Consider the following 24,191-nt stretch of genomic DNA (forward strand, 5'->3'; position numbering starts at 1 on the left):
ACAGACCCTGCTATCTAGTTGGGTCTAAAAGCCCCATTTCAAATTTAAAAGGGGATATCAGAAACAGTGTTCATTGAATTAACTTTGATGAAAGTCTCGATTTATTTAATTGCAAAGGCTAGATATTAAAGATAGCCTTGAGTCAAAGAAGTCCCAGGCTTACCAGATCCTTGGGACATCTCTTCCTGCGCGATGTAAACACTGCTTGCTCTACTCTGACCACACAGTGTTGTTAGGACCTCTCAGCAGTATTACTGTGAAATTAAGTAGTTTTATAAAAGTTTTGAGCATTAATCATAGTGTGCAGGTCTGTTGAAATAAGTTTGAAAAGAAGCTTACTTTAATACAATTACGTTCATCAAATGATACTAGGAAAGTAAAATATATTTAGGTGTTTCCAATCAGGCCATGCTTAAGAAGTGATTTAATTAAAAGATAGTTTAACACCACTGGATCCCATTTTGTTCACTTTTCTGTTGGTTTTTCTTACCCAGCACTGTCTGGTATCAAATAATAGAAGCTTATAAAATGCTGTCAGCTTCTGGATAAAATGATACAACCAGCAAACCCATCAATACTGGTTTAGGAATACATAGAATCATAGAATCATTTCGGTTGGAAAAGACCTTTGAGATCATCGAGTCCAACCGTTAACCCAGCACTGCCAAGCCCACCACTGAACCATGTCCCTAAGGGCAGTCTTCTGACCCCCCCATGGACGGTGCCTGCACCCCGTCCCCGGGCAGCCTGTGCCAGCGCTTGGCCACCCTGTCGGGGAAGACATTTCTCCCAGTGCCCACCCTGAACCTCCCCTGGTGCGGCTGGAGGCCGTTCCCTCCTGTCCTGCCGCTGGTTCCTTGGGAGCAGAGACCGACCCCCCTCGCTGCAGCCTCCTGCCAGGCAGCTGTAGGGAGCCAGAAGGGCCCCCCTGAGCCCCCTTTTCTCCGGGCTGAGCCCCCCCAGCTCCCCCCGCCCCCCCCGAGCTGTGCCGCAGCCCCTTCCCCAGCCCCTGCCCGGCTCTGGACACGCTCCAGCCCCTCCATGATGGGGGGGGGGGGGGTTGTGCCAGGCTTTGTGTTGGGGGTGGGGTGGATCTGTTTAAAAGGGAGAAACCTTTCACAATATTTTCAATTACAGACTTCAAACTAAAATTATCTTTCTCCTCACTCACTGGTGCTTATAAGGAGTGCATGCATAAACTGTTAGCATGGTTCCCCTGGGAATAAATGAGAATGGACTACTAAAAGTAATAAAGCATAATTGGCACATGGAATTCCCGAGCGATATTTGGGAAACACGTATTAATCTTCTATGCTGCAATGCAGCTGCTGTACCTTTGGCATACCCCTATGATGTTTTTTCCTTTATTGTTCAAGATAATATTTTTCATTGTTCTGCGTTTCTATAATTATTATCATAATCACAGTATTGTGACTCTGAGCCATTTTCCTTTTAAGAACATGTTGGTCATTTGTCTAGATTACAAAAATTCCTGAAAATAGGTTCACTTAGTTTGGTCCTTAGATTTTAGTATGACTGGCAGAGTATTTAGGAATCCCTCAGCAGAGTGCTTTTTCAGGAACATGGGGTTCACTTATATGAAGTACGCTCTGTTCTTTTTATATTGTTTAATTAATTCATACATTAACATAAAATTAAAAACATGTTTTGAGTTGGAAAATGTCTTCATTATTCTGAAAAGACCATTTGTGTTGTAGATCAGACAATCGGTGCAATGCTACATCTGTAGGACCACATCAATCTGCAGGTTATGTCTGTTTGGTGTGATAAGAATCTGAAATGCTTAGTAATAGAATAAATTTATTAAAGTTTTTAATACTGCAATATTGCCATCACTAAACTTAGTCTGTGAGCATCTTTTGAAAAGTCTGTTTGCTGGAAGTGTGACAGGTAACTTTAAACCCATGTACAGAAAAAAAAAACATATGGAAGTGATAAATCCAAATTGGTAACAACAGTCTGTGTTGGAGCAGAAAAGGTTTTGTTCAACAGATTTATTTAAAGAAGTAAATGAAAAGCACACTGGACAAAAAATTAACTGCTGTTAAAATGATAATACAGAGTTTGAATCACTGAACAAAAACTAAAAACAGCAATGGCAAAACAGATGGTTAAAAAAATGGAAAAGTGCAAAAGGGTAAATAAAAAGCTTATGAGGAATGCATATGATATGACCAGTGTCTGATTTTTTTTTTTTTACACTTTTTTATATAATCTGCTAAGGAAGTATTTTTAACTGTTAAGAAACATGGGGTTTGGTATAAAATGCATTTTCACATGCACGTTTGTGTCCATTCAAGGTTTCTTTTCCTTAGTCTATACTTGTGTAGAACATAGAAGATTTTGAGATAAGCTAGTGTGTCTGAGTCAAGGATGTTTTATCTACAGTGTGAAGGCTTATGTGGAGACTTGCTGGTAAATCCACAGCTTTGACACAGTGGAAGTCTGTAGTGAGGAAGAATTTCAAGAGCTTTCGTGGAAATGGGTCTGTGTTTGTGCCTATCAGTCCCATCGGAGCTAAGAATCGTCATGGTTCTAACCCATTCTTGAGCAAAATACATTTCTTTAACCTACTTCCCAAATCATGTTTGGTTTTTTTTTTCACTGAGCAATATAATAACTAATTGTTGGGTATATTTGATTACTGAAGAAAAAATAAGAAAGCCAGCTGCAATTGTTAGACATCCCACGTACTTCATTGCTGTTGTTACAATCATGATGATGTGGTCAGTATAAGAATCTTTGAATTGCAGTAATCAGTGCTAACATGCTGAACAATTTAAATACACATTTTTCCATGTGAAGGAATCCAAATGTTATTGGCAGGAACAGTATAGAGTACTCTTCAGATACGAAGACAACGTGACGGTGACAGTCTGCCACAAAACCTTCTTCTGAGTGTTGGATTCAAGCCAGAGTTATTTTTTTTTTCCAAGAACAAGGAGGTACAAAAGCAAAGACAATCGCGCCAGTGCAATTTATTGACAATCAGTCATGTCAGAAGAAGGATTCTCATGGGATTTATTCCACTGCTATGAAAGAAAAAGCAAATAGGTCCAAGAAGTCTTCAGGGTTGATACTTAAAAACTCTTGGGAAAAGTAGGTGTACTTCTAGCTTATAAAGCATCTGTTTTCATCTTCCAGGGTTTTTTTAAGCCTTGTGCGGTACAATTTGAAGATTTTCCGTTCTTATGGCAATCTTCCATCAGGGTATGCCCGCTGATTTAAGCAGAATATTTCTTGAACCCTAAAGTGTTAATTTAATGCTGTCTTCATCACATAACTCATCACTTTCTGCCTCCTGGGGAGGAGACCTATAAAGTTTTCCTTCCATGCCTGTGTTCACCTACCAGACCCTCATCATTAAATGTGACAACTACAGGGCACTACCAGGAGGTCTATGGAGGCAAATCTAGGAGTACTTAATATTATCATGCATTTTGCTTCTAGTTGTTTTAAAGGGACTTTGTCTCTGGATTGGGGAAGGCTGATGGGCATCTGTTGGTGGCCATTCCCTATTTTTCTGTGCTCAGAGTAGACTTCAGTGCACCAGCAACAAAGGCTTTGTCATTAAAAACAATGACCCTGGCTAAATTGTAAGGGAACAAAATGATGTGCAGAACAATCATCAAGTGACTAATGAGACCAAACAAAGAACTTGCAAACAAGCCCAAAACTATTGACACTAGAAAATACAAAGCTCTGGGGTAAGGGAAAGTGCAAAGTGTGTTTATGAGCACCGAGCTGAAAGGCAAGCAAACTGAAGTCAGGGCGCTTGTCTTCTAGTGTTTATTGTTCCCGTGTTTGCCATGATGAAAGCTCCTTCTCTAGGTTGGGGGAAAAAGCGGAGGAAACTAAGATCGCTTCTGCAACCTTTGTTAGTTTAAATAGACACTATACATCTTGCACTATACATCTTTTTTCATCATATTCTCTTCCTACCTTTTGGTCTTTTTTTTTTTTTTTTTTAATTTCCACTCATTCCCAGGGTTTTTTTATCATTACCATGTTCCTCAGCAGTATGGATATGTCCCTGGAATATCTTTCACTTCCTTGTTCACAGCTGGCTGAGAATGTACTTCTGAAGAACTTGCAGTCATGCAGGATGTTGATTTAAGAAAAAGAAAATAGAAAGAAACAGGAGGAGCTAATTAGCTTGGCAGCAACAGTACAGCGAGGCAGTTATAAAAATTCCTTAGCATTATTTTCTATGTAACTGCAAGAAGGAGCAGAAGCTGGAGCAGTGGCAGAGGATCTTTCTGTGGGGACTCTTGAGTTATGGGGTCAAAACCTTCATTTCAAGGAGATATGAGTAGGTTAATGGCTGGGGAGGTGGAAGGGTTTGCTCTAAGTGCAGTTAGGACTAACACAGTAAAAATGTCTACAAGTTACTACCCCTTTTTTTTGTTTTGGCTGATAGTTTGTGTCTGACAGTGCTTGACTTTCCAAGAAACTGCATGCTGCAGGAGTTGAGAACAGCTGAGGTGCACAGGAACACTTGGCGTCCACCTGTACTTGAGGGTTTGTATCTCCTGAGATACTGGCAGAGTAGAGCTGAAGGTGCCGTGTTACGAAGGAAGCGCTCAAAAGCAGCTTTGACTGGCAAATTCCAGTAAAAGTGGAGCGGTTTTGCTGCAGTATGTAATTTTTACGAAGTGTTGAAGAGACCAGCATGAGCAGATGAACAATATTCTGCCCAGGAATGCACACACTGGGTAAGGAACAAATGCTGCTGGCACCCTGTTGTTACGTAGAAAGCTTTTTTCCCTGTTCACGTCCCAAGTAGCTACATGGCAGCAGTCCTCTAAGAAAATCCGAGAGTTTGAGTTCCATGCTCCTTTCTGCACTTGCTCTTTGGGACTTGTCCCAGCTGTGGCAGCTCTGCATTGTGAATAGCAGCTGCCTGCCTCAAATTAAACAGAGGCCTTGCTCGCTCTGCCCAGATGTGTCTGCTTTAGGGTAGCTGTGTTTCCCTTTAGTGGGACCCAGCTAGGTTCCAGATGTTCACGGGCAGAACTTAGCTAGTGATGCTTAAGATTTGGATTGGGACCTGACTATAAAGCAGGCTTATCGCTACAGCAGCTTTGGATGTGCACGATTATCCTGGGATACAGATAGTTTTACAGCCTTAGCCTAGCACTGTTTTGCATTGGATGCAAACTGTGGCTGTGCTACTGCTAACTTGAAATTCTGATTTTACAGAGCTCAGCTTAGATGGTATGTTCTCCTTGTAGGCTGAGGAAATCCAGCTTTTCGATAATATTGATATATTGATAATTTTGATAAATAACTTTTTGATCCAGCAAAGAGGGTAGGTTTTTGTCATCAGCTTTTCTTAGCAACCTTCTGTACTTGCATTTAGCAGAAAAATAGGGGGTTTATGAATGGCGAGCCTGTAAAAGGCAGGCTAGGCAGCAGGCGTCCCCTCGTTTTTAATTCAGACTTCAGTATCGTGATCGGTGCAGACACGGCGCAGTTGTTCATACAGGATTGCAACGACTGCGAAATGTAGAAGCTTGCGCTGGTTTGGTGTCAGCCGTTACACGTTGCTGCAGGCGTGCTGTTCAGGGGCACTTCAGTCGCTTTGATCTTGAGTTTGTTGGCAACTTGTACCTACAAGTCACGTTTTGTTGACAAATACAGACCTGATTTACTTTTATGTTAGGATGTCTTGATGAAGAAGAAGGGCATTTCAGCAGTGACATACAGTGCAGTGCTGGAAGAATTTAAAAAGAAAAAGACTTAAAGAAAGCAAGCTCCTCTTCTATATTAGGAGAAATTGATGCCTGGAATAAATTACCACTAGGAATCAGCATTTTTAAAGGAAAATCACTGTGGAATGTAGCTGTTAACTGAAAAGGATGGGTTTTCCTGACCTTCCTTCCTTTCCCTCCTAATGTCCTTGGGAAATACTGTTACATATCACTGATCCAAATACTGCTGAGTTTGGCAAAGCCAGCTGATTCAAGTTGTTGACTTTATTACTCCTGAGTTTTAGACGAGTTTTTCAAATGCTCTGTCCTCCACTGTCAAATAATATGAGATCCATTGCAATGCTTGGGATAAAAGACATGCAAACTGCTTTTGTTAACCTCTTGTAGACCCAGAAGGATGCTTTAGCGAATCTCTTAACAGTAGGAATTCCTGTTAACGATTAAGCTATTATTGTACGTATCCCAGCCTTTCCTTTTTGTATTCCTTTTTATATTCTGAGTTATTTGCATGTAAAAATTAAAACACTTGGAGTCTCATTTACCAAAATCATTCAACTGAAAATTCACAGACTGTACCATCTATGAGATCACACTGTTTATTTCATGGATTATAGGCATAAGCTTTAAACACAAATACTCAAAAAGCTTCACTCGTCATGCTTTTTATGTAATCTATATCGGTGGGGTTTTTTTTAATGTTAAGTAAGAAAAAGCTTATAGTAGTGTTGCATAAATGCAGGCTGCAAAAACAGAGTCCCTGTATTTAATGGGTTACAGGTTGTTTTCAAAATAAAATAGATCGGGGACAGATAAAACAGGGTTTCTGATGCAGATGGGAGTGGTATAAGAATTGAATTTTAATTCTTAATAAGCTACCTAAAATCGAGAGAAGGGAGCATCTATGATACAGATCTCCCTTTCTATTTGAGGGGTTTGCTTTGATTACTAAACAGGAAAATATGTCACATTACCATGATGCAATACCATTGACTTCATAGAAGAGCTGTCACTCCACAAACACAATGATTTTTGTTCAGTTCATTTAAAACTTTTCCTTATCATTTCATTTTCAGACTGTAGTCAGGGTGGGGTAGGATCATATCTAATTTTGTTATGTTACCTCCACCCATGTAAGGAAATTCTTTGCCTTCAACATCAGCTATATTGTTTCTGTCAAAGTGGTGGCAGCTTACAAAGCATTTGTTAAGGCTTTTAATGCTTGGCATGGACAAAATTAAAGCAGGTAAAATGTTGAGTTGCTTCAGTTCACAAAAGGATGAATGTTTTCAAATGAAAAGTTAATTTGTTCCATGATGGTCACCTTATTGAAAGAATGGGATTCCAGTAAGGATTAGGGAGTTCAAAAATATATCAGCATACAAGTGCCCGTGTTTGAAAATATAAAATTATTTCCAGGCAGTGATGATTCAGACGAGAGTGGTGTAAATTAGTCAGTAAAAGCTCATGTGGCTTTACAAGTGTGGTTTTGATTGTGTTTTTTTAACTTAGTACTGTATGGTCCAGATTTTGTTGCCTGGCGGATTCAGATTGCTAAATGAGAGGTTTAATTTGAACACCTGAGTTTAAACCTCAAAAATATTATGCAGAGCTTCAGCACAGTTTAGCAGTTTCTGTGCAGGACAAACATGAATAGAATACCAGGAATATTTCAGAAATAAATGAGATAAAATGGAAGACTTGCCTTGGTGGCATTGCACAACTCAGTCTGCATTATGCATAGGTCAAATGGTTCCCATTTTTTCTTGGGGATTTGAGAAGGAATGAGTCTTTTAAAATAAAAAAATACATAGTGGTTTAGCTTGTTCTCCTTCTTCTCCAGGGAACTGAAATGGTAATTTTTAAATGGAGCGTTACTGAGACTTGTAAATGCTCTAGTGAAGAGACCTCAAAGTTAGTTACATGTATGATCATGATATGTTCAATGGTGTCTTTTCTACATCATGTGTTACTATCTCAGATCAAGAGCAAAGTCCCAAAGATAACCAAATGTACTAACAATACCTAAGATAGTTTTATTTACGTCTTTGCTTTGGGGAAAATCTTTACAGAATGTAGAATGATTAAGCCCAATGCATCCAAGTTCCTAAAATGTTTAATATAATCTCTTGAATTAAAAAGTAAAGCCTCCTCAAAATTGTGATCTGAACTGGGACTGAAATTTTGCTCACAGGAAAACCATGTTATGTTATACTTGAAAATGTTGAAATGAGAAAAATGTTCTCCTCTCGTTCCCCTCATACATAATTTATTTATTTGAATTCATGTATAGGATTTCTTCTAAAAATGCACTTTAATTTTGTTGTGTATCCATTCCCTTTGTTAACAGTTTTGGTTCTTCTCAGTCCCAATTTCAGCCCTTATCTTCTAAGCCTGGACTCAGGTGGGGAAGTAGTTTTGCACTTCTACTATGACAGTTCCACTATAAAGAAATAATTTCTTAACAAACAGTGACTTTTTCTATCCTTGGAAATTGTAGTTCTCTGTTACTGAACTTCATATTATCTTTGTTCTGATGCCAGATTTGTTTTAAAGAAAAATCTTGATTTCCTTTTGATGTTGAAAAAAAAAGACAGTTTTTTTCAGTCTGATTGTAATACAGTAAGTGATTTAGTAATCTTTTGAGATTCAGGAAGAGAACAAAAGCCATTGTAGTGGAACAATATATGTTGGGAGTTGGGGGGAGGGGAATATTTTTTTGTCTCCCTTGCAAGTTGTGTGATCAGAAATTTTGAAAAGACGTTTTACTTCAAACCTAAATTGTGATGTTCAGTGGTTTGAGTCAGAGTGTTTGTAAGTAAAGGAGATTCAGATTATAAAATTGCACACAAATGTGAATTTATATATAGTTCAGTTTTGTTTTAACATTAACATTTCCAGCTTGATATAATAATTACCATTTTATAGGATGAATAGGTACATTATCATTGAAAGCAATTTGTAACCAACCAGTTCTGTAATCCTGTAACTGATGGGATGTCACATTTTCAGTGCAGCAACGAGGTTTTTAGCGTGTTGATGCTGCACGCTTGGCCATGGGTTTACTTGGCTGACAAAAATGTTTGTGTTGCACTGACTTTAATAACTTCAGTTCTGGCAGCACTTGTTGGTATTTAAGAACTTCATCAGATTGAAACCACTTTTAATTAATGAAAAGAGAAAGGTTGTAATGCAGTTTTCACATGCTGAAAGATGTGTATGCTTCCTAATGTTTTGCCACGCTTTTCTTTGGTGTTCTTTCTTGTATATCTTTCTTGCATATCTCTCTGTCACCCTGAGGGGGGTATATTGGTATCTCAGCAAAAAACTTGAGAGCTGTGGTCATTGCAAGAGGGGTGGGGAAATAATGAAGTTAATACTTCTGTATCTTTTTATATTCCTAGAACTACAGAATGCAGCTGTAGACGAATTAATTCCTAATGCTTGGTAGATAATAATGGCAGAGAATCAACACGTGTTGAGACTGGCTTTGTCTCACCCAGCTTTATATGACCACTGTGTAGACGTGTCTATCTAAGCTAATTGTCTGGGCGCTGTTTACGGTCAGTGAAGAGCAATAGGCACTTAGCATGCTGCGTTTCATCTGACCTATTTTAACCATCTCTCTTAGAGGAGGTGAATCACACCACAGAGGTACCAGCTTCTCTCCATTGACCCTAAAAAGGACCTGGAGTAACAAACTCCATCGTAGGTGTCTGCACTGTAGAAGACTTAAGTTAAATGACATGACCCCCTCCTGCTGGGTTTAACATAAAAAGAACATATGGGCTTAATATGAAGGCAGGGGGAGGGAGCTCTGAAATACTCATTTATAGCATACTAGAATGCAAAAATCACAGCTGCTTTGCAAACCGAGCCTTTATAATTGCTTTGCCAAGTTAAACTATTTACATTTATTAGCAGAGTTGCACTCCAGGCTGGTGTTTGATCCGAAAAGCTTTAGGAATAGATATGCTCAATCATAAAAAACTTCAAGTGCCGTTTTGGGGAAGTGTCAGGATCGCTGTTGTCGTACAGCAATTCTCCCGACAGCACAGCGAGTCTGGGCAATTCTAGACATCATTTGTGTTCCCTGAAGTGCAAGAGAGACCTGCTATTTAGACTGTGTGTATCTGACGTGAAAAGAAATGCCCTTGAAATGGGGTGGTAACTTCGGGGCTCGTGTAGCCGTGGTGGCGAGGGCTCGTCCCTTTAGCTCTGTAGAAGCACACCAAGTGCTGAAGTCCTCACGCGGCACTGGGACGAGGCTGTATGAACTGAGTGTGCACTGCGGGATGAATCCCAGTAAAACTGTGCCTATACCGAGACAGGCAAGAGCTGAACCTGCCTACATGTATTGCTGTGGGGTTTTACGGGTTTGTGGTTGGGTATTTCCTGATGTTTTTATCAATCAAACATCCCAGATGTAAGCTCATATGGCGTAATTTTTTTTATTTTTTTTTTTTTTTGGCGGGGGGGGGCAGGTGGGGAATGATGCTTAACAGATTATTTGATAGGGCTGACATCACTTGTAAGAGCCTGGAGAAGTTAACCTGTAGCTCTTTCGTTTTAATTTCTGGTGGTTGCTGTAGCTGTGTGCTGATGGGGAGTGAAACTTTTTTTGCAGAAGGAAAATCTCCTGCATTCATCTTTTAAGTTCCATTTTTCAATTCATTAAAATTAAGTTCCAATTAATTCCATAAAATTATTTCTGTCGGATTTACATGTGTCTGCTAGCGTTGTCTTAAATGTTGGGCTTGGTTTTGCTGGGGCAGAAACCATTTCCTAAAGCTTGCACAATTTCACCCTTCCCCCCCGCCAACTTTCAAAATTATTTACAAAAACCCAACTGTATCAGCACCTTACAAATTTAAATGTGAATACTAATAAATTCTACACAAAAGTACATATTGCTTAATTTTCTTAAATTCTTTCCCTCATACAGGCTCTTGATGGAAACGTATATGATCACCTTAAAGATTATTTAATGGCATTCAGCAGGACTGAACTAGAGACATGCCAAGCTGTACAAAACACATTCCAGTTTTTACTGGAGACTTCCAGCAGGGTAAGTTTTAACTGAATGATCCGTGGTAACCGAATACTTACAGCATATAGAAATTCCCCGGCTTAAGATTTGCTTCCAAAGTAATGACAGAACTGAAGAGTTATTATTTTTGGTTACTCCTGAATGGTATTAAGTTAAAAGAAACTAGACAGTTTTCTTGGGGAAAATTTTTCCTGTTGCCACCCAGACTGAATTCTCATGAGTGCATTTGCACAGTACAGGATCTTTAGAGAACAGTGATCAAGAGATAATCAGTTATACTCACTCTGCACGTTTGGAAAAAGAAATTGCAGCTGAGAGTTCTGCACTGTGTAATCTGGAACCGCATTAGTCATCCATCACAGTAAAGCCCTGTGAAACTGTTTGGATCATTTCTTAATAATTGACTGTCAACTTAAAAACCAAAATATTACAGTGTGTTCTCCCTTGAATTAAGAATGGCAAACACAGAAAACAGGTTAGACTCCTGTCATCGACATTGTTTGCTTTGTCGAGAAGCCAGAATCAGAAATAGGTGATTGCTTCCAGGATAATTTTGATACTTAAATAATTTGTCTGCCAGGCTAAAAAAAAATAATTGCCATTGAGCTCAAATGAGCTGCTTTGGTGCAGTCATAATACTCCTTTATGCATTTACCTTAACCACCGGCACAGAAACAGAGCTCATTTATGCAGGGATTTACGTAGAAAAAACTTATTTAACACATTCCTTGTTCACCTGCGAGCATGCTGACTCACACCTTATTAGATGTAAAGTGAGTGGATTAAAAATGGGCTTCATGCTGACTTGTCTTTGAATTTACTTGGCAGCGACTGTAAAGGTAATGAAAATACTGTTTTACCTTCTGTTGGAGAAGGACTTTCAATAATTCACCTTGCTGTATATCATCCAGGTCAGCTTAAAGTATCTTCCCCAAAAATGCTGGGTTTGAATCTTTTAACTAAATATGCTTATATATAATGGCTGCATATTCATAGCTAATTTCTCAATATTGTATTAAATCCTTTGTATTCAGAATACTTGGGGGTGCTGGCTGGTGGGTCTTGCATCTAACTGAACTGTCATTTCCAAGCAGCTTGTTTGTGTAGGAATACCTTTGTCGTCTATTTGCGTGTGCTGAGCTGTGGTAGCTTGTGTTCCTAAGCCGCTGTGTGGCTACAAGCCTGCAGGTCTGACTTACTTTACACAGTAACAACGTCATGATATATGTTTGAGGAAAACAGTTCTGTTTCTGCTTTACTGAGTAAGTACAAATGCCTGGAGAACAAACAAAAATGTAAATACAGCTGTCAGGTCCGAACAGGATTTTTACAACTGGTTTATAGCTCATCCGCACCAATTTTCTCCTCTCCTTGCAGTTCAAGAATGCAGGGAAGAAAAATTTGTATTACATTACTACTGAAAATGTGTGCCTTGCTCTGAAATACTAAACATACTAATCGGTGGATTATTCCACGGACTTTTGCTTGTCCTTTCATTGCAACTTTCAGCATTTCCTGTAGGTCCACGTTGCAGGAATCAGTCAGCTCCAAAAGGAGAGGTGAATCTGGAGTAGAAACTTGGTATCAAAAGCTGCGCATGTTTTTCAACAGTAGCCTGAGCGTTAAAGGTGTAAGAAATTTGTGGGCAATTTAGTAATTTGGAGTAAAACCCAGCCTGCCATCAAAGCGAAGGTTTTAAATATTTATTAGGATTTTTTAATACTTCACCTTTTCTCTGTTTGTTTTAGGTACAAGATCACAAGCTTGCCAAGCTGTGTTTAGAAAGGACACTTTAAATCACTGGTAGAAATGCTTTTGTTTTCCCATCTGAACTATATTTCTGTTTACAGAATGGAATTAATTATATTTGCTTTAGAATGAGACAAGTAGCTTCCCAGAAGTTTGTGCTTTCCTCTTGAACGCTGGAGAGCCGGAGGTGGCTGCTTTGGATGGGCAGGGCTGTGTTGTGTTCAGCTGCTTAGGAAATTGTCAGTCACCTAAAGCTAATGCAGATTGAGAGAAACCTCTTGAAAACAAGTTTTCTGTATAAAATGAAGGTTTTTCACAGTTTATCGTAGCATTGTTATCGCAGCTTTAGAGGGTTTATTACTGCTAGGTTGGGGTGACCCATGTCGTTTCTCTGGCATGTCTGGGAAATATTATCCTCTGACACTGAATATACGAAAATGAAAAATTTAACTTCCTTTTCACATGAACAGTCTTATTCAAGACTTGTACTTCTTGCACTTTGCTTTTGGAAAAAATCTGATTTTCTTTGGAACATTTTCTAAAATTCCATTTGCTGTTTTGAATAACATTTCTGTGATGTTTCTGGTAAGAAGGCTCACCAACTTAGGGCAAATAATTTCATTTATGCACGTTTCTGACTATGCCTTCCTTCTGCATACGGTATAAATTTAACATTTGGTTTCAAGTCCATTTGAACATGTCGATTGACATCGACTTCATAAAGAAACTGGGTGAGAATGTTGAGTTAGTATCGGAATAACACGAAATCTATTTCGAAAAGGTGCTGCTCAGTCCTGAGAATACTGTGTTGCTTAGGAGTCCTTTTATTTTCTTTTTAAAAATCGTCAAATATATTGTGCAAAATGCTCCGGGCTATTAATTCACCAGACTTGCCCACCCTCCCAAGTCTCACGTTATGGTAACAGTTGTTCTCATTTCTAACAAGTACTGATGCTTTGAGGGAAATTTTCTTGAGCGCTGTTGTAAAGATGCTTTTTCTTCTTTGAAGAACTGAGTTGCTTTTGAGCTGGAGGTCTACAGCGATGGCTTATGGCATTAAAATAATCATAGAGGTTTTCACATCCTCAGTAGCTACGCTTTGTGGTTTTTTCTAATTGAAGTTGCTTTAAAATAGTCACACATATTTGACGTGGCACAGAGTTGTGTGCTGTGGGCAGTGCTCACATACGTCTAAAGGACTGTGTGAAAACCAGAGCGGTTTAACGTAAATCTCGATGCCATAGCCAGTGCTGAGCATCACCTGAAGCTGCAGGTGATTCCTCCTTCAGTATTTTCCAAATTTCTGTTTATGGGAATTCCTAATACAGACTCCCTGTATGCCTTCTCTGTATGCTTTTTTCTGTGCATTTGAATGTGTTTACATTCAACTGCTGAAATTGGTGCAGTAATTATGTACTTTACTGTTTTAGATGAGTGCATTATTGGCCCTGGAGGACTATTTACTTTCTTTAACTGGAGATTAATTTTTTACAGTTCAGTATTTCAGTAACGCAAGCATCAACATTTTGATGCATTAGAGAACATGTTGTATTTACCATCGTAAATACAGTGCAATCAGAATTCTTGGTCATAGATGATGCTGGTATTTCTGGATAAATACCATCTTTATGGTATACTTCTGTACATTTAAACCTCATTTGGGCAATAGATTTTTATAATTTCATGCTGCTATTTACGCCTTTTCATCAATTGAAGCAGTGAGTACTCTGTAGAGTTCTTCAAGCAGTGATACTATTTTTTATATTGCAATCGCTGAGTTTTTCTTTGTAAATATGTGTAAACTGTGACAGAGATTTGTTTGGGGATATGTGTCATGCTATCTGAAATGTATCATTAAACAAATTTAGTAGCTGGAGTAGTTTTGGTTTAGCAAAATGCAAGCTTTGAGAGTTTTCTCTGAAAGCAATTTAATAAGAAGAGATGAATTTTCTAACTGATTTTGTATGCATTATTCCAAATAGTCTTTTCAGCTCCCGCAACTAATAATTTGTATAAAAATAAGACATTTCATCTGAAGAAAGAACTGTGCACAAGAAGTTACACACAAGAGGAGAGAGAAAATATTTATACTAGTGACGCCACATACCGTATACTCAATAGTTGGGGGTTTCCGCCTGTTTTTGCCTCTGCAGTATTTTGGGGGGGTTAATAGCAGATATAGTTTAGATCTTTGTCATCCAGTGTGTGTCCTGCCAGTCACTTCTGCGTAACTGTGGGTGGTGCTGCCCAGCATCAGGTCCTCTATTTCCTTTTGTTGCATTCAAGGTTCTGCTACAGGTTTGATCTCTGTTTTGCAACACCGTACTAATTTCACTCTACAGCATGTTTTTAAGTTTACAAAATAATGAATCTAAATGGCATCTTTCATTTTCTCAGGTGGTGCGGGATTACAATCTACAGCTGTTTTTACAGGAGAACTCTGTGTTTCACAAACCGCAGCCTTTCCAGTTCCAACCAAGCGACAGTGACACTGTAAGAAAACCGAATTCCTTGATTTATTTCTTCTTGCTCTGTTTTTAAGTATATTGTTACAAATGGGAAGAGAATAGTGCTCACTGGTATCCCAGTCTGGTTTAAACTCATGCTGTATTTTTGGAAAAGAAAGGGAAAGTGGCCTGATTCCACCAGCACTGCTTGCAGTGGGTGGGTAATCATAACAAAAGCATCAAACAGGCTCAATGTCACCCACAGAAGAGCAGGATATTTTTTTGCTTTGGATTGTGGCTGGCAGTCCTGTGTTTCTGTACTTTCAGCTTAATTCTTAGTACATTTTGTTACCTTTTTATTAGGCTGCTGAGGTTCTCATAATATTTACTAATACTAGGTTACACCACGTGTGATGCGATGCCAAATAAAGTGTCCATTTACCTCAAAATTACTCAAGGAATACTCTAGATGCATATAAGAAGTCACTAATTTAGAAGGAATACTGTTAAAACATTGCATTCCAAAATAATATCACAAAATATAATTTCGGTGTACATGTTGCTTCCAAAGCAATTAATGACATTAAAACTGAGTAAATCATAGTATGTAAATACATTTCCAAAGAGCACTTTAATAAAAGTGAATTGTTGGTGTCCCACTGACATTACTAATGTTATTTTAAGAAATCACAGTTTAAAACTAGTCTAGAGTTTTTTAAAAAGTTAACCTTGTGCAGCTTTTTATTACTTTAATACATTAGTGCAGTGATTTGGGACAGAAATGTCTTGATCTCCAGTTCAGGTGATTAAATTCAAGAACGCTGTTAATAGCTAGGTAAGAGTGATTTTCCCAGACATACTAACATCTGTAACACAGTTTCCTGTGTCTTTCCATTTTAACAAAGTGTGATTTTGATTTTTCTTTCAACTCCTTTGTATAGAGTTAATTATTTCGATACCGTTTTAGGTTGTGAGCAGATTCTTTCTAACTGCCTTTGCCCTGCCTTTCTAACCTTTGTTGCTGTGTGTTTTCAACCTTGTGCAATCTCTGCATCCAGAGTTTTAACGCAGTTCAGCTGGTGGATATTGAGCCCTCACCTGTCAGTGCTATGAGAATGACTATAGCAGAGGTATATGATAGTATTTATGATCAGCCTTTGGTGTTTGTGTCCTTATCAGTATGCATGTGGCTTGGGATGCTGAGTTTACACTCACGTGGAGGTGGCAACAGAATGCATAATATATATATAGCTCTAAAAAACTTTTTCCACAATAAGACTTAAAGAAGGAAAAAGCAATTTAACCGTGTTATTTGTGGAGATTGACTTCACACTTATCTTTTGCACTTGCACAGCACTGGTAATTGATATTCTAATCTTTTGGGGGCATGAATTAAAATTTCACAGCTCCAGATAGCGGTGTGTATAATTGGTTACTTCTCTAATGTGAATGGGGAAGCTTGTGTAACAACTGGAGGCTATTAGCATGCACTGATGAAATGCAGTCCTATTACTAATTTAATTTTGTTCCTTTTTCCAGAGGGCTGTCCCTGTGTAAAATAGAACTGTAATTCACTCTTATTAAACTCTTCAACGTTAAAAATTACATGAGTCTTTGACATGGCACTTGTGTGGTCTGACAGCGTACACGTGTGCTGCTTGTACTGCTTAACTTTCTAGAAGGCAAAGAATGGGTCGTTGATGTCTAAAGCTGTCTCCGTACCTCAGATGCAGTGACTGCGTTACTCGACTGACCCACCTGGGCTGTAGAATTACTGCATTTCTTCATTGCACTGCATTTTTTTGAGCTTCTAGCTGTTTATGCTGTAGCCAGTTTTCACAAAAATAGGTAAATTATGCAGGCTTCTTTATGATCCGTATAATTACACTCGGCTAACAGGATCCTACCTGGGCACTTGCAAGTTACATATTCACTATTTTTAATCAATAACTACAAGAGAATGAGAGCTTTTGCTCAGGCTTTTGAATTTGTCGGAAATTGTACATTTTCTAATTGATTGAACAACATTTAGTTGAAGAACAATTATCAAGCATTCTTTTGCCACATAGTCTCTTCGTAGATGATCTGCAGAGTTTATCAGTTGGCTTTTCGGTTTTGTGGGTTATGCATGATAATTTTCACACCGAAGGATAACACTGAAAGGAATAAGAGTGATTAATACATCTATTCAAATATTTAAAGTTAAGCTTTTCCAAGACCAAATTATGGCCTTTCTTCAGACTAAATACCTGATCCACTGAGACTGGGGTCAAAGTTTGGAGCATTTAAATATTACTAGGATGAAATTTTGAGTTTTGTAGGCAAGAAGATCATTATAAACAATATGGATGTGGAACTCAGCTACATGGAAAGCTCTGAATGCTGTTCTAAATTCTAGTTTTACATGGTCCCTTTCAAAATGTTGTGTTATGAGGAGAGATCTGTTGCCAAGAGTAATGTAGGAGGAATTGCTGTGCAACCCTTGAGTCAGGTACAAAACCCACAGCTCAATTTACTTTCAAAATATTATCAACATGCATAGTCAGAGCCTCCGAAAGAGGCTCTTCCTAGGAAAGGTGGGTATGAAATGGTTTTCCATCAATCTTCAGGATTTTTGTTTCCCCAACATCACACTAACACTGGCTGAAATGTGGACTTCTGAGTGTCCACAAAGAGAAGCCCACTACAAAATATTTTACGTCGATCAGCTATTTTCCATTATCTAAAAAATTGGTTTGAGCTTAACTTTGTATATACTGAATTATTTAGATGGTTTTAGTGTCTTGGGTTAATTTTGACTCACATAAATTTGTATTTTTTTAAAAAAAGGAAGTTTTTGAATTTTTTTTAAAAAAACATCTACCCTTAAAGGCAATGGTTTGTTTTAAAAATATTCAGTAAGAAATCATTGATAAGTTCCCAACCAGCTTTAATCCTTTCCAGCAATTAATTCACAAAATGGATTAAGCCTTTATGAGCAGTGAGATTGAAAAAATAAAAGTGTCTTTTGAAATACCTTTAGCCTCACAAGAAAAACCAGTCAGCCCATGCTGGCCTCTACACAGAGGCTGCTGCTATATTCACTGTAGTGACAGTTTAATCATCAAACATCCTCCCAGGAGGCAAGTGATATTTATTAAGTCGGCAGAAATCTATTGCATTGAAAACATACTGTCCCCGTGCTTCGCGGATAAGCCCCAGCCATAAGAACAGGGCAAAATATAAAGGAAATTAGCCAGCTTTTCTCTGTTTCCTGTTTGGAAAAGGTTCTTTTTTCTTGAACTGCATGGTATCATGTGAGAAAATGAGCCAGACAACAAAAAGCATGTCCATAGTGCCAGAGGATAACGGCAACAAAAAGCTGACACTAAACTTTTGAGTCCTTTTTCCTGTTTTTTATCTATGTGTTGCCTGTGCCTATAGTTTCCCCTGTACATTACTGATGCTGTCGTTTTCTTTGAGCGTGCATGTAAAAAACGTCGCCAAATCAGATTTGCACGACAGCTTATCAACATGAAAAAATTTGTTTTCTCACTGTACTTTGCAGGAAAACAACGTGCTTTTAATACCAGAACCGAGTAATGTGACTGTTGTTAACTATAACTTTTTTGAAGCTAAATATTAAAAAAAAACAGTTAGGAATTAATTTTATCGTTGTATAAAGTATTAGGAATTATTGCTGAGGAGTAATACAGCCCTTCAGGTAAAGAAATTGTTGGTAGATCAAGTGGAAGGAGCCTGGCAAAGCTGTACGTTCCCTGTAAAACTTGACACGTCTTGTGCATGGCCAACGTGACTAAAACTGATTTTACGTAGTTCCCCCCACCCCAATTCTGGTTAAAATAAGGTCTGAGATGATAATACTCATATTTGGGGTTGGTATTGAAAGTTGAGTTTGAGGAGAAGGGGAAATCCACACCCTAGAGTTACCTTGGGTTGAATGTTAACATCATTTCTGAGTTACGTTAAGTATAATGAACTGGAATTGGCTCACTAGCCAATTGATTTTATTCTAATTTAGAGAACACGCTGTTAGTATTCTCATTTTTACAGTTGGGAAACACTGTTTAAGCAAAGCTCAGAAAGATTTCTAACAGTGAGACTAGAGTGCAGAAGTAATACTTGAAAGAAGTGGCCACTCAAGAAATTAAAGGTCTTTGTTTATATTACATTGAGGATACCTATGAAATCAATTTCTCCATGTCAAGGCTGATTTAAGAGGTACTCTTTTTGTCCTTTGGTTACCTAGTGGGGGCAATTTTTCTGTATTTCTAGTTATAATAGAATGCACTATAGATTTTTGGAAAAGTCGGATGTGAATGCAGCTGCTGTGACAGCTGAGGCAAATGGGAATAATTATGAGGGTGAGAATGGAAGTACACTAGCAAAAATATGCTACACCAGTTTCAAAATTAATTTCAGTGAGAAGATTAAAAACTTTTGAAAATAAGTAAGATTATAATTTGAAAAAGACTTGGGCTTTTAATGTTTGCTGTATAACAGAAGTGCTTAACACAAAAACATCAGGCACCAGGACAAGCAAAGCTCTCTTAATCACTGACATCTAACAAAAAGCAGTACTTTTAAGATCCTGGTCTTTCCAGAAACAACCAAAAACCCTGAGATGGGAAAAAAAAGAGAGCTACAACCTTTACAGAAACCCTGTTCTAATGTGTTTGGCGTCAGCTGCTGCAACAAGCTGCGTGCACAGTACGTTTTCAGAGATTTCTAGCTAATGGTCAATGATACCCCAAAATAATTATTGAACCAGAATTAAAAATAAACAACCCCCTAAAAACCTACTGGATAAATTATTTCATACATATGGCTGAACAACTGTTGTGTTCATGGGTGCTTTTAGTAAGGAGAGTTTCAGTTACAGCAGATGTCAGACAATAGCTTCAGTATTGGTTGGGATTCAAATATTTTGCTATAGAAAATTTCTTTAGTAAAAAAACAGGCAGTCATGCTGCTGGGACTATTTTTCAGCCCAGATGACATTAAAAAGTCCCAGGATCCCCTTTCTCTGGATACCCCAGAACCATTGTTCTTGTGGTGAGTTTAAATGTAATTGTTTTCTTCATTCCCTGCCTGATAGGATGTTCCTTATCCTTCTGTGGCACCCAGCACTCACCATCGTGAGATGTTAATTTATTAGATTAAAAAGCAGAATGTGGTTATATAAAGCAGCAATAGTACGTTGGTTTCGGTTTAGCTTTATCATAACATGTACAGAGGTTTACGTAACATTAATAATGGATGTAGGTCCTTTTTTATTCTTCTGAGTGGAGCAAAAGCCCTTGTATATGCTAATCTTTATTTTTAAAGAAGGGGGGGGGGGGGGGGGGGGGGGGGGGGGGTGAGGTGTCCTGTTCGTAACATTGAAGACCTACTGAAATGGAAGTCAGCTCATTCTTGGCTAAGCTAAAATTAAATTAGTTCTATAATAATAGACTAAAAGGAGCACCAAACTTGACTCACGATTTTCTTGTAACTGCTGTATTTAGCTATGAGCTGTGTGGAAAGTGTCATGCATATTCCTTCCTCCTCCCTAGAACTGCTGATCATAAGGTTGAGCTTGCTGCTCAACATTGGCATGGTAACCTCGTTATTTTCACCTCTTTAAAAGAAATGGCTATGCTTTTGTGTTGCTGATTTGCATGCAATAAATATTTACTACTTTTTTTGCCTTTGTGGAAGTCAACTTTTTTAGTCTTCAGCTACAAAATTAAGGAGCTTTTAGGCTCTAGAGCCAACTTTTTTCTTGCTTTTAAAACTGTCCATGTGCCATCTGCATCCAGATATAACTGCGTAAATAAGAGAACGCAGCCCATGTGTTTGTCTCTGTCATAAGGGAACTTCTGCACCTGCAACAACATTTCAGACAAAAATGGAGAAGCAACATGTGTCTACAGACCAAATGCATTTGTTAATTTAAGAAATGGCATTGCTAGCCTCTAAGCTTTTTAGCTGGTTGGAGTCATCTAGTACTTTCTGTTGGTTTACTGATTGAATTTTTAGCACTAAACACTGCTTTCGCTGTAATCCAAACCCTGAGAGAACAGCAGAATGTCCATCTATGTTTAGCTCAGGTCTTTTGTGCTCTTCCTTCATTCCTTGGTCATGATACGTGGTTTTGGTTTCCCTCTCTTTTGGAAGAGGTTGAATTGACTCGTTGGACATTTTGCCACCACCAAGTGCCAGTCCTGAAAACACTTAAGCAAGTGCTTTATTTAGTAAATCAGGTTAGGACCAGACAGTTCTGTTCCCCCACCTTCTTCCCTACAATTTTGGTTTTTAGGTCTGTAGCAGATAAATCTCTGGTTTAGCTCCTTTCTTCACAGCTGTTTAAATGGCAGTTGGTTTTTCATTGCTTCCTTGATGTACCCCGCTAGCCTGTCTTTACCTGAGGATACGGACTTCTCAGGTCATCCTCGAGGTCCTCCTGAAGCACGTACTCTTCCATGCCAGTGAGCTTGCTACTGCTCCTCTGCTTATATGTTCCTCCACAGTCTTCTTAAGTGCCAGCAGCTTGGTCTTACAGGTCAGGTGAAGTCCCTCCCTGCCTTAACAGCTCCATTTATCCGGGAAGCATTCCAGGTGCTGATGGGTTTGAAACCTTTCTCCTTGCACTGTCTTCTCAGCCAAGTATTTAGGCTGTGCATTTCCACCACTCTCTCTGCTCTTGTCCAGCTGAAGAGTCCTTGTTTTCAGCTTCTTTCCCAGGAAACTAAATTTTGCCTCTTGATCTCGTCTCCTGCTTTGCCCTATGTGTTTGGTATCCACACAGACCACAGCTCTAAGTTTCTCCCCAACTCTTTATTACTGCATTTTTAACTTGTCTGTTTTCAGACCTTTAAGCGAGGGTGAGGTCTGCTTGGATACAATACTGCTTTATGAATAACTAATATAACCGCTTTGATCCAATAACAGTTAATTTCTTTTTTAGTATGCCCTTAGGAGTAGCCACAAAGTTTGCATTCATTTTTCTGGTCAAGTGCTTTTGATGAAGAGATTAAAACCTGAAAACACGCTTGGGATAATACAGAAGGTTATCAAGCGACTGAAAAGAAGTCTGTATTCTTTCTTAAAGTGAGATGATGAGTAGTAGCAAGGCCATTGGGAACATTGAAAATTCGTTAGATTTTATAGGGGAGAGGCAATGTCAAACGATTCTGCTCAGACTTGCAGCTGTTAAGACTCATCTGGAAGTTGTGGAAGAAGCTGTACAAAAATGCTGACTCCAATAAACTGGGTAAAAACTGAGGTCAAATATTATCTTAAGGATTGGCTGTGCCTAAATGAGTCCATGTGTTTGTCATCTTTATGTTTTTACAGTGCCCTAGTGGAGTAGCTTAACGTAGGTAGTTGAGGAGGTCAAACAGTAATGATCATATAAAGCCATCTCAATAAAAGCAGGCAAAAGCCAACGTAATATTTAAACGGAGGGGATGGGTGAAGAGAGCTGAACCTTTCTGTTCTTTGCCTACTCATTCATGCCAGAGCGAGCCACGTGCTTGTAACTTACCTCCTCCTCTTCAGAGCTGCTCTACATCTTGTCCAACAATTCCTTTTACTTGGAAAATACCATTAACACAGGCTTTGTAGGTCTGTCCTACACCAGTGGGTGAACTTCATGGTAATGTCTGTTTCCAGCTTTGAGCTAAAATATCTTGACATCTTATACTGGATTGTAAAAGCCTCTTGGGGTTAGGGGGTTTTGCTTGCTATAAGCAGTGCAGGGATGCTGCCTCCCTTCCACGCCTCTTGATGTCTGTTAGCGTGCGTATGCCTTAAGGCATTCTGTAGGGACAAGCTGAAGCAGTGCAAGCTTCTTGACCGAGTTACAGCTTTGTGAAGTAGAGGCAGAAAGTGGCCCAGGAGTCACCCGAAGCATTAGAGCCCTGTGGTGGGAGCGTGTGTAGAGGTTGTCTTCCTTTCCCTTGCTTGCCTCTACCATTGGAAATCATCTCTTTCACAACCCCCTGAATCCACTACCCTCAGCTCTCTTGTAATAAGAGGATCAATAGGAATAAAGGCCAGATTCAATTTGGATGAAAAGGCGCTTAGCTGAAATAAAAATAACAAGCTGAACCATTTTATGCCTCATTTTCAATTAAATCCTCTGATAGGATGTTAGCATAAGTTGGTATTTTTGCCTCTCCCCTGAGGGCAGTGTAATCTAAAGGCATAAAAATCCTGCTTTTAATATGACTTCAGTTTGCTTCCCAGTATCTCTTGATTTTACTCCGGTCTATACCAAATGCTGGTATTAAAATTATCTTCCTTCCTTGACACAAATGGTAGCCCTTGCCTGCTAAAATACCTGATACCACCATCTCTTCTTTTGCATCAGCTGCAGGCTTCTCACCTGGCCTGAAAATAATTCCTTGTCGTTCTGCTCTCTTACCCTTTTCCTGCTGGCAAACCTTGAATTTCTCCTTCCTAATCAACTTTTTCATACTAACGGGATCTTCTCTAGTTTCAAACTACACCTGACAAAGGACAATCCTGTCTTTTGGACCATAGAGAGTGAGAGCAAGAAACTGATGGAGCGGTGGTCCTTTCTTTGGCGTATGCATACGCAGCCTCCGATTGTTTTGAACGACACCAAGCATACACTGTCTTCTTGAGTGATAATCTATAAGGGATTTTTTTTTGGTTGATCTGAAAGATTGTGTGAGATCATATCAGCCTGAAGAGGACTTGTGATAAAAAGGAATGCAGGTGGCTCTGGACTGTTGTAACTACCAACTGTCTTGCTAGGAAGATGCGCGTGAGTCTGTGAGCCTTCCAGGAAAAGGAGTTGTTCTTGAGAATCCGTCTCAGAGTACTGATGAACTTAAATTGGGAAACAGCTGAAATGCCTGTTGTAAGAATCTGTTCTGTTGTTCCAGGAGCACACCCTGGGAAGGTGGGGTGGACATAATGTCTTCCTTCTCACAGCTAATTTTACTGATGGGAAGAGTATGAGACTGGCTCAGAAAAAAAAAAAATCATAGAATCGCAGGCTGGTTGAGGTTGGAAGGGACCTCTGGAGACTGCCCAGGACCGTGTCCAGGTGGCTTTTGAGTATCTCCAAGGCTGGAGAGTCCACAGCCTCCCTGGGCACCGCCTGCCGGTGCTCGGGCACCCGCACGGTGAAAAGGTGTTTCCTGATGTCGAGAGGGACCCTCCTCTGTTCCCGTTGGTGCCCGTTGCCTCTGGTCCCGG

General features: G+C 39.1%; 1 protein-coding gene across 3 annotated transcripts in view; it reads left to right on the top strand.

The window, feature by feature from the left end:
- FCHSD2 (FCH and double SH3 domains 2) overlaps nucleotides 1–24,191 on the top strand; it is a 163,538-nt gene that overhangs the window by 109,358 nt on the left and 29,989 nt on the right. For all 3 annotated transcript variants that reach the window (XM_056327911.1, XM_056327913.1, XM_056327910.1), the window contains exons 9-10: nucleotides 10,678–10,800; nucleotides 14,929–15,024. In XM_056327911.1, the coding sequence (XP_056183886.1) occupies nucleotides 10,678–10,800; nucleotides 14,929–15,024 (219 nt within the window). The remainder of the gene's footprint in view (nucleotides 1–10,677; nucleotides 10,801–14,928; nucleotides 15,025–24,191) is intronic.

This window comes from Falco biarmicus, chromosome 2 (assembly GCF_023638135.1).
Source record: "Falco biarmicus isolate bFalBia1 chromosome 2, bFalBia1.pri, whole genome shotgun sequence".
Classification (NCBI taxonomy): Eukaryota; Metazoa; Chordata; class Aves; order Falconiformes; family Falconidae; genus Falco; species Falco biarmicus.